Genomic DNA, 13,531 nt, shown 5'->3' on the forward strand with positions numbered 1-13,531 from the left:
CCTTGTAAAGAAAAAATCAAAGTGAATCTCTGTAGAGTACTAAGTCTCAGCAACACTTTGTAGAGCACAAAATCCCAGTTAGTCTATGTAGAGTTCCAAATCCCAGTGAGTCTATGTAGAGTACCAAATCTTAGGGAGTCTATGTAGAGTACCAAATCTTAGGGAGTCTGTGTAGAGTTCCAAATCCCAGTGAGTCTATGTAGAGTACCAAATCCCAGTGAGTCTATGTAGAGTACCAAATCCCAGTGAGTCTATGTAGAGTACCAAATGTCAGTAGGTCACTGTAGAGTACCAAATGTCAGTGAGTCTATGTATAGTACCAAATCTGAGTGAATCACTGTAGAGTACCAAATCTGATTGAATCACTGTAGAGTACTAAATATCAGTGAATCACTGTAGAGTACCAAATCTCAGTGAATCTCTGTAGAGTACCAAATACCAGTGAATCTCTGTAGAGTACCAAATACCAGTGAATCACTGTAGAGTACCAAATATCAGTGAATCACTGTAGAGCAGGGGTCCCTAAACCTTTTGGGTCAAGGGCCGGGTCAACATACTTCAGACTGCTGGGGGGCCGGAGCATACATAAAATGATGTAGACGTCTTTGCAGGTCAGACAGTGAAGCATACACAGATGACAACCTAGAGCAGTGATGGCTAACCTTGGCACTCCAGCTGTGGTGGAACTACACGTCCCATGAGGCATTGCAATACTCTGACAGCTCTAAGCATAACTCAGGGAGGCAGAAGCATGATGGGATTTGTAGTTTTGTCACAGCTGGAGTGCCAAGGTTAGCCATCACTGACCTAGAGTCCAATTGGACAGCAGCGTCACCCGATGTGGAATTTGATTGGAAACCAGCAAATGACTGCTTTCTGCCTTCCATGTGGATGGGTGGTGCCAGCACTGCTATTCTATATAGGAACCAAATCTCAGTGAGGTTGGTCACCCACTTGCGTTTGCAAAACACCATTGCAATCACCCAGTTATTTGCTAGCATTTTGTACAATGATTTCTAGAGTGATTTCCAACACTTTAAGAAGCATTTCTTTAATTGCTTGCGTTTGCAAAGCGATTTGCAAAACATTTTTCGTATGTTAGGGTAGTGATATTGCATTCGTATCTTTTGTATTGAAGTGCAATTGCTCCAAAAAAGCTGCAGGGCATTTCCCGAATAAAAACAAACATTTGTGATCGTTTGGCCAGTCTGTGAATCTGGCCACCTTTACTGCTGGCAGGAGCATCACTGTGGAATGTTTGTGTTTCGAAGTCAGCAGATATAACACCTGGTCTCCTAGAATGCACTGGGAGAATTCAGCATAACAGCCTAAGGTAAACATCACAGGAAGGACGAGGCTACATAACAATATACAGCTATACAGTATATAGATATAGGAAGTGATTCTCATGCTGAAACCAAGATAATTCACATAAAAGCGAGTATGCTGTGCTGAATAATATTCTACTAAAGGTGACATCAGCGCCTCTTGAAATACCCAAATACCCAGCATCAGTCAGTGCAGAGGAATGCTGACCCACATAGAGCCATTGTTGTGCATCATCTGCATGGCTGCCTCTCCCTGACCGCCTCTCATTAATCCAGAGCGCTGCAAATGTCATTGTGTCGGGAGGGCATAGTGAGAAAGCATGAATTTTCCAGCGAGAGTCCAATCACCAGGGTGAGGGCAACACATCCTGTCCCGTGCACCCCCCCCCCTCCCACTCCTCCCCCGGACCCATGCCCAGGCTCCCACTCTACAGCCTTCCAGGCTCATCACAGGAAATCAAAACATTCCAGGAATGCCATTTTCTTTTAGCTTACTGTCCCAAAAAAAACCCCAACATAAATGAATAAATAAAAGCGCTGATGTGATGGCAATGAGCTGTTATGAGTGAGCATCAGAGGGTGAGAGTGCAGCTGTGTCTAGGTAGCCACATATTTCTCTGTATCACAGCTGCGCATATCACTCTACCCTCTAGTTTGTTTGTTAAAAAAAAACACTAAACACCAGACAACACGTTTCACAGGAGTCAATCAGCTTCCTCAGATCTGTAAACTGTGTCTTAGGCCAATTATCGCACGGCTTGAAACACCTTGGGTGCGGGAAATGTGCTGTCTGGTGTATGTGTTTTTTGCTTGTTTTATTTTTATACCTATGAACTACCACTTTTTTTTACCCTAAACTATGAGTAATCCTGAGGCAAGATTCTCTTACCTTTTAAACTGTTTTGTAAGTGTCTTTTTGTGTGTGTGTGTGTGTGGGGGGGGGGGGGGGGGGGGGGAGGGAAGGGATTCCAGACAAATAGGACTGTGAAATGACTTCCTCTCCCCTCAGTCAGAGCCCAGCCCCCTGCAGTGATACATAGGGAGTACAGATGTTGTGACCCCACCAGGGTCCCTGCACCAGAGAGCCTTCCAAATACCTTCTGTATTAGCCTTTCATTGGTGCTTTAGTGACAATCCCCTCTGTATGTGATTTGAATATCTGTAATCAAGAAATAACTGTTCCCCTCCTGGTATTGGCTCACCATATCATACATTTTTTATATATAGAGTGCTGAGGGGGTCCAGTTTAAAAGTCACACTAATGCCCATGTGTCTGTAGACAAATGGCCACTGCAATGTGGCAGCCCCAGCAGCAGGGGGCAGAGTGGTGCACCACCTCTCCTGATTGAAACCATGCCTCCTAAAGACATCCTATCATTGTCATCAGTCTCTAGTATAGAGGAGTGGTTCCACTGAAAACAACTCCTACCGGTTTATAATGTCTACATCCTGATTCAAGGCAAAAATGGTAATGCAACTCCTATAACTTCACGTCTTGCCCTGCCTTACCAGCAGAACACAGAACCGCGCCCCCCACTGGCAGACATCACAGAATAAGGTAAGAGTGAGAATAATAAGTAAACATGATTGTAAGATTGGAAAGAGCTAGAGAGATCTATGTTTAATGTCCAGACATGAGGTCTCTGGAGTGGATTTCCTGACTTACTCTCTCATCGGTGGCAGAGGACCTGTCACTTCTGGGGCTCGGAGGCTGTTGGTGAGAGGTGACTAGTCGTTAATCACATTGCCCAAAAATATATGTTATATCGACAAACACAAATGACCTGATGGACTAAAACATTCTTGTGTGCATTCACTACATATCATGGCTGACATAAAATGAGACCTATTGCTTGTCTGGGATTAATGTCCCATTCTAGGAACAGTTAGGGCTGGATCACATGTGCGGAAAATGTGGCAGTTCGAACGGGCAACTAAAGCATTGTTTTAAAGGGATCAAATGAATGGAAATGGTTGTTTAAACGTCGGTTTTGTTTTTTGCGTCGTTCACAAAAACGCTGCGATAGATCCCGATGTCTCGGCAACATGTACCGTCTCCTGTCGGCTGCGTTTGGCAGGTCTGCGTCCCCCTCGGGGCACAAAACGCATCACAACGACAAAAAGCCGAAGGGTGTCAAATGCCTTTCTGTTTGGTAGCAGAAAAGCATTTGGCTTTGGCTAAGCAAGCTGCTACTACAGCAGTGCCCAGATGCCCATCTGAAGATATCCACAAACCCTAAAATCTCATAACCACATTCCAGGGTCGTCAGCTATATGGTCCACTGCTGTGTCCCGCCACCTTTAAAGAGGATCTGTAACATCAAAAGATCCCCTGGGGGGTACTCACCTCGGGTGGGGGAAGCCTCCGGATCCTAATGAGGCTTCCCACGCTGTCCTCTGTCCCACGGGGGTCTCGCTGCAGCCCTCTGTACAAGATGACGTCATTATTTACCTTCCCGGCTCCTGCGCAGGCGCTCTGACGGCTGTCGGCTCCGAACTACACGGAAATACCCGATTGCCGTCGGGTCTGCTCTACTGCGCAGGCGCAAGTTTCCGGCGCCTGCGCAGTAGAGCGGACCCGACTGAGATCATTTCCATGTAGTTCGGAGCGGAAAGCAGCCACAGCGCCCCCGCTGGAGCCAGCAAAGGTAAATATTGATTTTACAGTCGGGTCTGTCGCTGGCTGTTCGGAGGGCTGCAGCGAGACCCCCGTGGGACAGAGGACGGCGTGGGAAGCCTCATTAGGATCCGGAGGCTTCCCTCACCCGAGGTGAGTACCCCCCAGGGGATGTTTTTGAGGTTACAGAGTCTCTTTAAGCAGACTACCTGTCTCAACCGCACAGCTGCCTGTGTTCCTGGATGTCTGCCCCAAACCTTGGCAACGTCTCTTTGCTAATGAGAACACTTGAGGAAGTATAGGTGCTGGGCTTAAAGGACCACTATAAAACTAAAAAATTTTAAAATGTAAAATACATCTAAAAATATACATATAAGAAATACATTTCTCCCAGAGTAAAATGACCTATGAATTAATTTTCTCCTATGTTGCTGTCACTAACAGTAGAAAGGGTAAATATCTGACAAACCAGACTAGTTTTTGACTACCGTGTTTCCCCGAAAAAAAGACAGCGTCTTATATTCATTTTTGCACCAAAAGATGTGCTAGTGCTTATTTTCAGGGGATGTCTTATATTTCTATGAACACACAACTTCCTGTGCTGTGTGTCGTCCTGCCTTCCCCACTGTGCCGGCTAATCCTCTCCTGGATCCACCTTTTGTGTGCCTCTGTGTCCCCTCGTACCTTTAGAGTCCTCCAGGTGTACCCCTCTGTACATGTGTCCTCCTCTCCCCTGTCCTCCTGTGTCCTTTGCTGTGTTTTTCACTGTCCCTCATGTACTCCTGGTGTCCCCCTTGTCCTCGGATGTCCCCCAGCATCCACTTCTTTCCCCCAGCTCCATGTCGCTGTGTGTCCAAGCAAGTACGACAACTTGAGTTCCTACTGGAGCCGACTGTCGAGAAGGTGGGACTATGGCTCTTAGGGCCACTCACTGCACTTGCTGAGCAAGAGCGAGTGCAGTGATTGGCCCAATAACAGAGCCATGGTCCTACCCTCAAATCCATGGGCTCCGGTAATAACGCAAGTTGCCATACTTTTTCCCCTTACTGCTGCTAGGCTTATTTTCGGGGTAGAGCTTATATTTCGAGCATGCTCGAAATTCCTGCTAGGGCTTACTTTCGTGGGATGTCTTAATTTCTGAACTGCACTGTGCACCAATCCAAGCCTACAGTACTGCACTGTGATATCAGATCACCACAAGAGGGGAAGAGTGATTGACTGATCATCAGTGTGCTGCTAATTCTCTCTGTCCAATCAGCATACTGGGGAGGGGTCTTGCTTAGACTGAGTTGATAAATTGCAGACAGAGGAGTGGTGAGGTTATTCAGATGCTTATATGCTGGTGGTACCATGTGGCTGGGCCATCTCAATCAAAGTATGGCTGAATACATAAAAAAAATGGACAATATCACTTAACAAATATACTAAATTCCAGCTAGTAATTTAGCGGACTGGGTGGAGTTCATCTTCAATATTGTAGCCTGTGTGGACAACTCCTGGAAGAGATGTCATAAAGGATCAGTTAAAGGACTATCATCAAAAAAAAAGTAAATGAGCCATAAATTACTTTTCTCCCATGTTGCTGTTACTTGACAGGTTTTGGACTAGTCCATCTACTCATAGGGATGTTTAGAAACTGCCGTTCACTAAGTGCTTTTGAAATAAAGAACACCCTGGGACCCTCTGGTCTAAAACCGGTCAGTTCTGTCAGATTTTCACTACCTATGGTAAGTGACAGCAACATAGGAGAAAAAGAGTTATAGTTCATATTACTCTGGGATTAATGTAGTTCTTAGTTGTATGTGTTTACATGTATTTTACATTTTTCAATGTTCTTGATAGTGGTCATTTAAAGAGACACTGAAGTCTCCTGAAAATCATCTTTTTATTAAAAAAAATGTGTTTAACATGTTAGCCCTACCTAAACCGCCGCATCCCCGCCGCTGTAATCTAACTAAATCCCCCCTCCCTCTCCCCCTGCAAAATCTGCGACTTTCTTGGTCGTGGATTTTGCTGCTGTTGGAGGCAGAGCTATGAGCCACAGCTCTGCCTCCATTCGCGTCCATCAGCCACGTATCTCCGCCTCTCCCCCGCCCCTCTCAGTGAAGGAAGACTGAGAGGGGTGGGGGAGAGGCGGCGATCTGGGCTGATAGAGGCGCTGAGAGGCAGAGCTGCGGCTCATAGCTCTGCCTCTCATGGAAGCGATGCCCGGATTGCCCCCCGGGGAGTTAAGGGGGATTTAGTTAGATTACAGCCGCGGGAATGCGACGGTTTAGGTAGGGCTAACATGTTAAACACATTTTTTAAATAAAAAGATGATTTTCAGGAGACTTCAGAGTCTCTTTAAGGAAGGTTTGAGGTTTTGTGGCAGAGTTCTGAGTTTAGGTCATTGCTCCATAATAGGGGTAATATGAAAGGGTCTACACACCTCTCCCACACTCTGCCTGTCAATCTGGCGGTCCTCATAGGCAGACGTATAGAAGGATTCATAGGTGATGAGATCTGGTCGTTCTATATCATAGATGGCTTTCACTTTGGGGATGGCCGCAAGGTCCTTGTAGTCCAGGATCTCATCATCCACTTTCGCCTGGAGAGACAAACAGGATTTATGTGATGTTGGAAGATATCCAATGAGCGTTCTAAGTTTCATGTCATGTGATCACTCAGAGCAAAAAAGTCTCCCAGTGTAATGTCAAATAAGGATTCATGGCCATTGGCCAACACAGTGAAGGATTCAAGAGTGGTCTCACATGATCATTTAGGCTGGTTTCACACCAGGATGTTGCGTTTTAGGGGACGTTATGGTCGCATAACGTGCCCCAAACGCAACGCCTGGTGCTCTCTAATGTGGACGTCAGAGTGAGCCGCGTTGTGCAGCTCACTCTGGCGTCCGTGATGCCGTAATGCGCACTCTTGGACGCATGCGGCATCACGTGGTCCCGCCCGGCCAATCGCCGCACCGAGCGGCCGCTCCAGGAAGTAAACACTGCACGTCACTGAGTGCAGTGAATATCAATTAGCCATGTGCCTGGCCACTCTCCGCTCCTCCCCAACATTACAGCGCATGTGCAAGCAGTCTAATGCGGCTCTGCCGCTTATAAAGTACTGCATGCAGTACGTTGTCTAATGGTGCAGCGTTACTGAGTAACGCAACTTGGGCACTGTGAACAGCCCATTGATTTTTCATTGCTGTGCGGTGGGGTGCGTTACAGGCTGCTCTAACGTGCGCCTGTAACGTCCCACTGTGAAAGCAGCCTTAGAGCCAATGAAATGAAAGGTCTCAGTGTGATGTCATGTGATCACTCAAAACCAATCTAATGAAAGCTCTCAGTGTGATGCCCAAAGACCATTAAGAACCATTGAAGTGGAAGCACTTGGTGTAGAAATGTGATTACTTAAAGCTACCATAGTGAAAGCTGCTATAGTGATGTAATATTAATTCAGAAAGCCATTTGTGGGGGAAGATCCTAGTTTGTAGTCATGTGATCACTCAAAGCCGCAATTGTGATGTACAGTGGGATGCAAAAGTTTGGGCAACCTTGTTAATCGTCATGATTTTCCTGTATAAATAGTTTCTTACACTAAAAAATGTCAGTTAAATATATCATATAGGAGACACACACAGTGATATTTGAGAAGTGAAATGAAGTTTATTGAATTTACAGAAAGTAAAGTGTGCAATAATTGTTTAAACAAAATTAGGCAAGTGCATACATTTGGGCACCACAAAAAAAATAAATGAAATCATCATTTAGTAGATCCTCCTTTTGCACAAATTACAACCTTTAAACTATTCCTGTAGGTCCCAATGAGAGTCTGGATTCTTTATTTTGGACCACTCCTCTTTACAAAACATCTCTAGTTCATTCAGGTTTGAGGGCTTCCGAGCATGGACAGGTCTCTTTAACTCACACCACAGATTTTCAATTATTTTCAGGTCTAGAGACGGAGATGGCCATTCCAGAACGTTGTACTTGTTCCTCTGCATGAATGCCTTAGTGGATTTTGAGCAGTGTTTAGGGTTGTTGTCTTGTTGAAAAATCCAGCCCCGGCGCAGCTTCAGCTTTGTCACTGATTCCTGGACATTGGTCTCCAGAATCTGCTGATACTGAGTGATAACCATGCGTCCCTCAACTTTGACAAGATTCCCAGTCCCTGCACTGGCCACACAGCCCCACAGCATGATGGAACTTCCACCATATTTTACTGTAGGTAGCAGGTGTTTTTCTTGGAATGCTGTGTTCTTTTTCCTCCATGTTCCCCCTTGTTATGCCCAAATAACTCAATTTTAGTTTCATCAGTCCACAGCACCTTATTTCAAAATGAAGCTGGCTTGTCCAAATGTGCTTTATCATACGTCAAGCGGCTCTGTTTGTGCTGTGGGCGGAGAAAAGGCTTCCTCTGCATCACTCTCGCATACAGCATCTCCTTGTGTAAAGTGCGCCAAATGGTTAAACAATGCACACTGACTCCATGTCACTCATAGGTCTTTGGTGCTGTGGGTTGACTGACTTTTCTCAGCATTCAATGCTTCTGTTTATCCGAGATTTTTCTTGGTCTGCCACTTTGAGCCTTAACTTGAACTGAGCCCATGGTCTTCCATTTCCTCAATATGTTCTTAACTGAAGAAACAGACAGCTGAAATCTCTGAGACAGCTTTCTGTATCCTTCCCCTAAACTATGATGGTGAAAAATCTTTGTCTTCAGGTCATTTAAGAGTTGGTTTGAGACCCCCATGTTGCTACTCTTCAGAGAAAATTAAAAGAGGAAAACTTATAATTGACCCCCTTAAATATTCCTTCTCATAATTGGATTCACCTCTGTATGTAGGTCAGGGGTCACTGAGCTTACCAAGCCAATTTTAGTTCCAATAATTAGTTCTAACGGTTTTGGAATCAATAAAATGAAAACAGTGCCCAAATTTATGCACCTGCCCAATTTTAGCTAAACAATTATTGCGCACTTTCTGTAAATCCAGTAAACTTCATTTCACTTCTCAAATATCACTGTGTGTATCTCCTATATGATATACTTGACTGACATTTTTTATCGTAATAATCAACGATTTATACAGAAAAATCATGACAATGAACACATTTTAATGGGAATAGTGCAATGTGGGATCTATTGTGTGTAAATTAATGGCTGTAATACACTTTCTTTGCAACACAGATGTGGTCCACTCATGATTTATATTATTCAGGTTATTATGCTATGCACATATGTAAGTTAGATTTAATTAACAAGGTTGCCCAAACTTTCGCATCCCACTATAACAGGATACTTCAGTGCACTACTGCAATGACCACTAGGATATGTCATTGTATTGGCTTTGAGCAATTACATGGCATTACACTGAGAGCGGTCATGTGATCACTCAGAGAGGCTATGTAATAACTGCTCTCAGTGTGATGTCATGTGATCACTCAGAGAGGCAATGTAACAACAGCTCTCATCGTGATAATAGAAGAGCCCAGCGCTAAATAATACCAAAAATCCTGCTTGCTCACATCTAAACAATAGTCACAATACCCGCTGCCGTGGTATCCATATGGTAAATAATGTACATAGTTTACTCACGGCCAGCAGGAATATTCAGTGAGGAGCCTGGATAGGTTTGAATCAGCGCAGAAAAACTGAAACATAAAAACATAAACCTATCCAGGCTCCTCACTGAATATTCCGGCTGGCCGTGAGTAAACTGTGTACATTATATAAAATAACAACTCTCAGCGTGATGTCATGTGATCACTCAGAGAGGCAATATAATAACAGCTCTCAGCGTAACGTCATGTGATCACTCAGAGATGTGATCTATTAACAGCTCTCAGCGTGATAATGTTAAAGGAGAGGTCCAAGGTAAAAAGCCTACGCAGTAGAGACCTGATGACGTCAGCTACACCACTTGACCCGCGCCGTGGATCGCACATGAAGCCGACCCGGAAGCCAACCTGGCGAGGTCGGCTTCTTCAGCGGAGGACACCGGCAGTGAGAGGAGCTGTGGTGAGGGCACAGGACGGCTGCCAGGGGCTGGAGGAAGCCCCAGGTAAGTGGATTTTGATTTTATTTTTACCTTGGATGTATCCTTTAAGAAAATGTAATAAAAGCGGGTTTGCTTTCTGCTCTGTAAAAGTGCAGACTTCACCATAGAAGGACACCTGAAAAGAGAGGGAAACGGAGGCTGCCATATTTATTTTCTACTAGTTGCCTGTTGATCTTTCAGGTATCAGTAGTGTCTGATTCACACACCTGAAACAAGCTTTACAAAAAAAAAAATGTTGGATTTAACCGTTTATTCGACCAAAACAAAATTGGATGGAAGTCACAAATAATCTTTTTCAGTTAAGAAAAACACATGATTATTTTGTGGTTTTTTTTGTAAATAAAAATCGGATCGGACATGTTGGAAAAATCTTTATATTCGATCATTTTTTTTCTGGATTTTCTGACAAATTCGAACGTTCGTGTAGGGCTTACAATTTACATGATTTTAAAAAAAATATGTCAGCCTCCATATCCCTTTCACTTTAGTTGTCCTTTAAGTCATGTGGTTGGATGGTACCATAACAGTGTGGTGGGTGGAGAATACTCACACATATGATGTGGCCCGGGGAGCCCGGGATGCTGGAGCCAGGCCGGGAAAACACGCTTTCAGAAGAAGACCGCGTGGGCTGCAAAATAAGAACAGGACAAGATTAGCCCAAGCCCACAGTATGCAATCATAAATAATACATTTCATACTTAACTACTTCAGGTTCCAGGGTTTTTTTTTTTTTACCCCTTAGGGCCCATTCACACTACAAGTAGCAAAGTGATTTTACCGCGACGGTAAAAAAAAAAAAAATCACTGGACACCCTTGCGATTCCCAACGATCGCGATCAGCGCTTTGTTAGGCACTGTACCACAATCGCTCAATAATCGCGGCAAAATGCTTCATACAACGCCTTTGCGATTGCCGCTAATCACGGAAACGATCGGCAATCAGAGATCACTGCCATATAGTTACCATTGCACTAGTGCTATGGTGATTAACACTATTGATACAGCAATAACTTTTTATCACCTATGCCATTAAAGTGATGCATACATTGTTTGTTTCAGGACAAACCAGACTTCAATTGGGTAATATTTTTTCCAAGTATTTTTTTATTTCACAGGCAATACGTTACCGCATGATCCATGCTTACCATACGGATTAAGCAGCGATTACTATGAGAACGCAGTAAGTGTAAACGAAGGGGTGCAGTGCTGCGCGGCTTGCATGCGCGGAATGATGGGAAACACGGGGACATACTTCTTGTCCAGCAGGAAGTACATCACTGAATGGGGCGGACCTATGCATGTGACCCTGTCTGCGCACTCTGACGCAGGGTCACATGAAGGGCAGATTTGTGCGTTGATCCCATGGCAGACTTCCTTGCTGTGGGATCACTGCACCACATAAGTATAGAAACCAGCCTCAATCCACTTTTTCTCCTAAGTTTTCTCCTAGGAGATAATTTTTAAATTTTAAGTTTACGATAACTTTTCAGCTCTCCGCAAGTGGAAAGTTACCAAAAATTGGTGGAAAAAAAGTACTGTCAAAACGATTCTAAGCATTTTCCTGCTTGCTGGTGGCATTTTATTGGTATGGTGTTCAAAATATCACGTAGGAGAAAAAGTGAATTTAATAATGACCATAGTGTCCCAAAACACCTGTTTACAGGCTCTGTAGCAGTCCGGCCAGGAGCGTGGCTCAGTTAACCTCACCATCAACCTGACCAGTTAATCTAATCTAGCCAACTCTTAACCTGCACCTCAGCCAGTGACTATTTTTTTTTTCCTGTTAGCTTAAAGTGTTGATGGCTAAACAATGATTAACCTGTGTACATCAGGAGGACCCCTTCTTTAAAGAGACCCTGTTGTGACATATAGTAGAATGTAGTAAATTATTTAGGATATGCACTTTCATGGTAATTTTCTTGGTTTCAGTATCAGAAACACTTCCAAGAGATAGATATTTCTGCATTTTGGTATGTAGCGCCGCCCTCTGAGTGATGCTTAGTCTAGGCTGTTTAGCTAAGTATTCTGCAGAGCTGCACCTGACAGGACTAAAGATATTGCAACCTGTGATAAAGTTCAGAATGTAAATTGGGGTGAGGAAAGATTTTACAATGGTCAAAAACTGGATAAATAATTTATAAATTATATTGTAAAAAAAAAAAAAAAAAAAAAAGTCACAGGTTACAAGATAATAAAAGATAATAATAAGTACAGGTTGCTGGTCCTGGGTGTGCATTGGTCATCCTAATCAGTCAGAACCAGATGGTGTCTGTCCCTCTCAGTGCATTGTCCCCATGCTGAGGTGACACTTTCGCCATCGTAGAAGTCAAGTGGTGAGTGGAAGATGTATTGTGCTATGTCAGGTGGTACAATTTGTTGTCTGCAGAAAACCCATCTGGACTTATTTGCTCTCCTGGCTCACAAATAGCTTAATATTATGTGACTGCGGCAGGGACACCGGTCTCTGCGCTGCCGGCAGATTCAATACACAACGTCACTTACTATCAGCAGTGACAGCAGAAGCCACAAATAAAATACCCTGTGACAGTCAATATACAATCAGGACAAATGTACTCTAAGCCGAATTTTGCCTGTGGCGTACATCCACTATTAGGCCTTGTTCACATCTAGAATCGAAATCGCAAACGCAAGTGGTTTGCGATTTTTTTTGCGCATTTTTAGTGCCTCCCGGCACTTGCCTGTGCGCTGTGTTTTTGTAAAGCGCTTTTCTAAAGTGCTTTTGCAGAGCGATTTTTTAATTCACTCCCTGACACAAGTCAGGAAGTGAACTCTTTGACCCGGATGAGAATAAACACAATGTATTTACTCTTAACATCGTGAACGCAATCGCCGTACAAAGCGATTTTGTGAGCGTTTACCGCTCTTCCTATACCTTCCATTAGAGCAAAATCGCCCCAAAAATGGTCGAGGCACTGCTTTGCGGAGCGCAAAGTGGACGAAACACGCTGATATGAACCTTCTCATAGAGAATCATTGCATAAGTGTTTTGTGGGCGATTTTGAAAATCGCCTGCGCTTGAAAAATGGCAGAAAATTCCCTTCGTGTGTACAAGCCCTGTGGACCTCTAGTGCCTCAGTAGTTTTCTCTTGCCAGATTGAGGTCTTAAAGGAAATCTAAAGTGAGAGGAATATGAATGCTGCCATATTTACTTCCTTATGCCAATACCAGTTGCCTGGCTATCCAGCTGATCATTCTGGAATCAATAGTGTCTGAATCACACACCTGAAACAAGCATGCATCTTGTCTTGTCAGATTTTTGTCAGAAACATCTGATATGCATGCTTGTTCAGGGTCTATGGCTAAATGTGTTAGAGGCAGAGGATCAACAGGACAGCCAGGAAACTGGTATTATTTAAAACAGGGGTGTAAAACTCAAATACAAAGTGGGCCGAAAATGTACACTGGAACCAAGTCGCGGGCCAACCTCCATGTCTGCGTTCCTCCCTTATAAAGTTCCTAGGTGTCTAATGCTCCCCCCCCAACCCCTATGCAGTTCCCTGGTGTCTAGTGGTCCTCCCTCCC

At 44.1% G+C, this 13,531-nt stretch overlaps 1 protein-coding gene across 14 annotated transcripts in view; it reads right to left on the minus strand.

Moving 5' to 3' along the window:
* ABLIM1 (actin binding LIM protein 1) overlaps window positions 1–13,531 on the minus strand; it is a 440,123-nt gene that overhangs the window by 77,329 nt on the left and 349,263 nt on the right. For 11 of the 14 annotated variants that reach the window (XM_068257412.1, XM_068257404.1, XM_068257403.1 and 8 more), the window contains 3 exons: window positions 10,539–10,616; window positions 6,374–6,532; window positions 2,995–3,039 (listed from right to left, as the gene is read on the minus strand). In XM_068257412.1, coding sequence (XP_068113513.1) covers window positions 2,995–3,039; window positions 6,374–6,532; window positions 10,539–10,616 — 282 coding nt within the window. The remainder of the gene's footprint in view (window positions 1–2,994; window positions 3,040–6,373; window positions 6,533–10,538; window positions 10,617–13,531) is intronic. The other 3 variants (XM_068257415.1, XM_068257406.1, XM_068257405.1) reach the window with 1 other exon arrangement.

This window comes from Hyperolius riggenbachi, chromosome 10, assembly GCF_040937935.1.
Source record: "Hyperolius riggenbachi isolate aHypRig1 chromosome 10, aHypRig1.pri, whole genome shotgun sequence".
NCBI lineage: Eukaryota > Metazoa > Chordata > Amphibia > Anura > Hyperoliidae > Hyperolius > Hyperolius riggenbachi.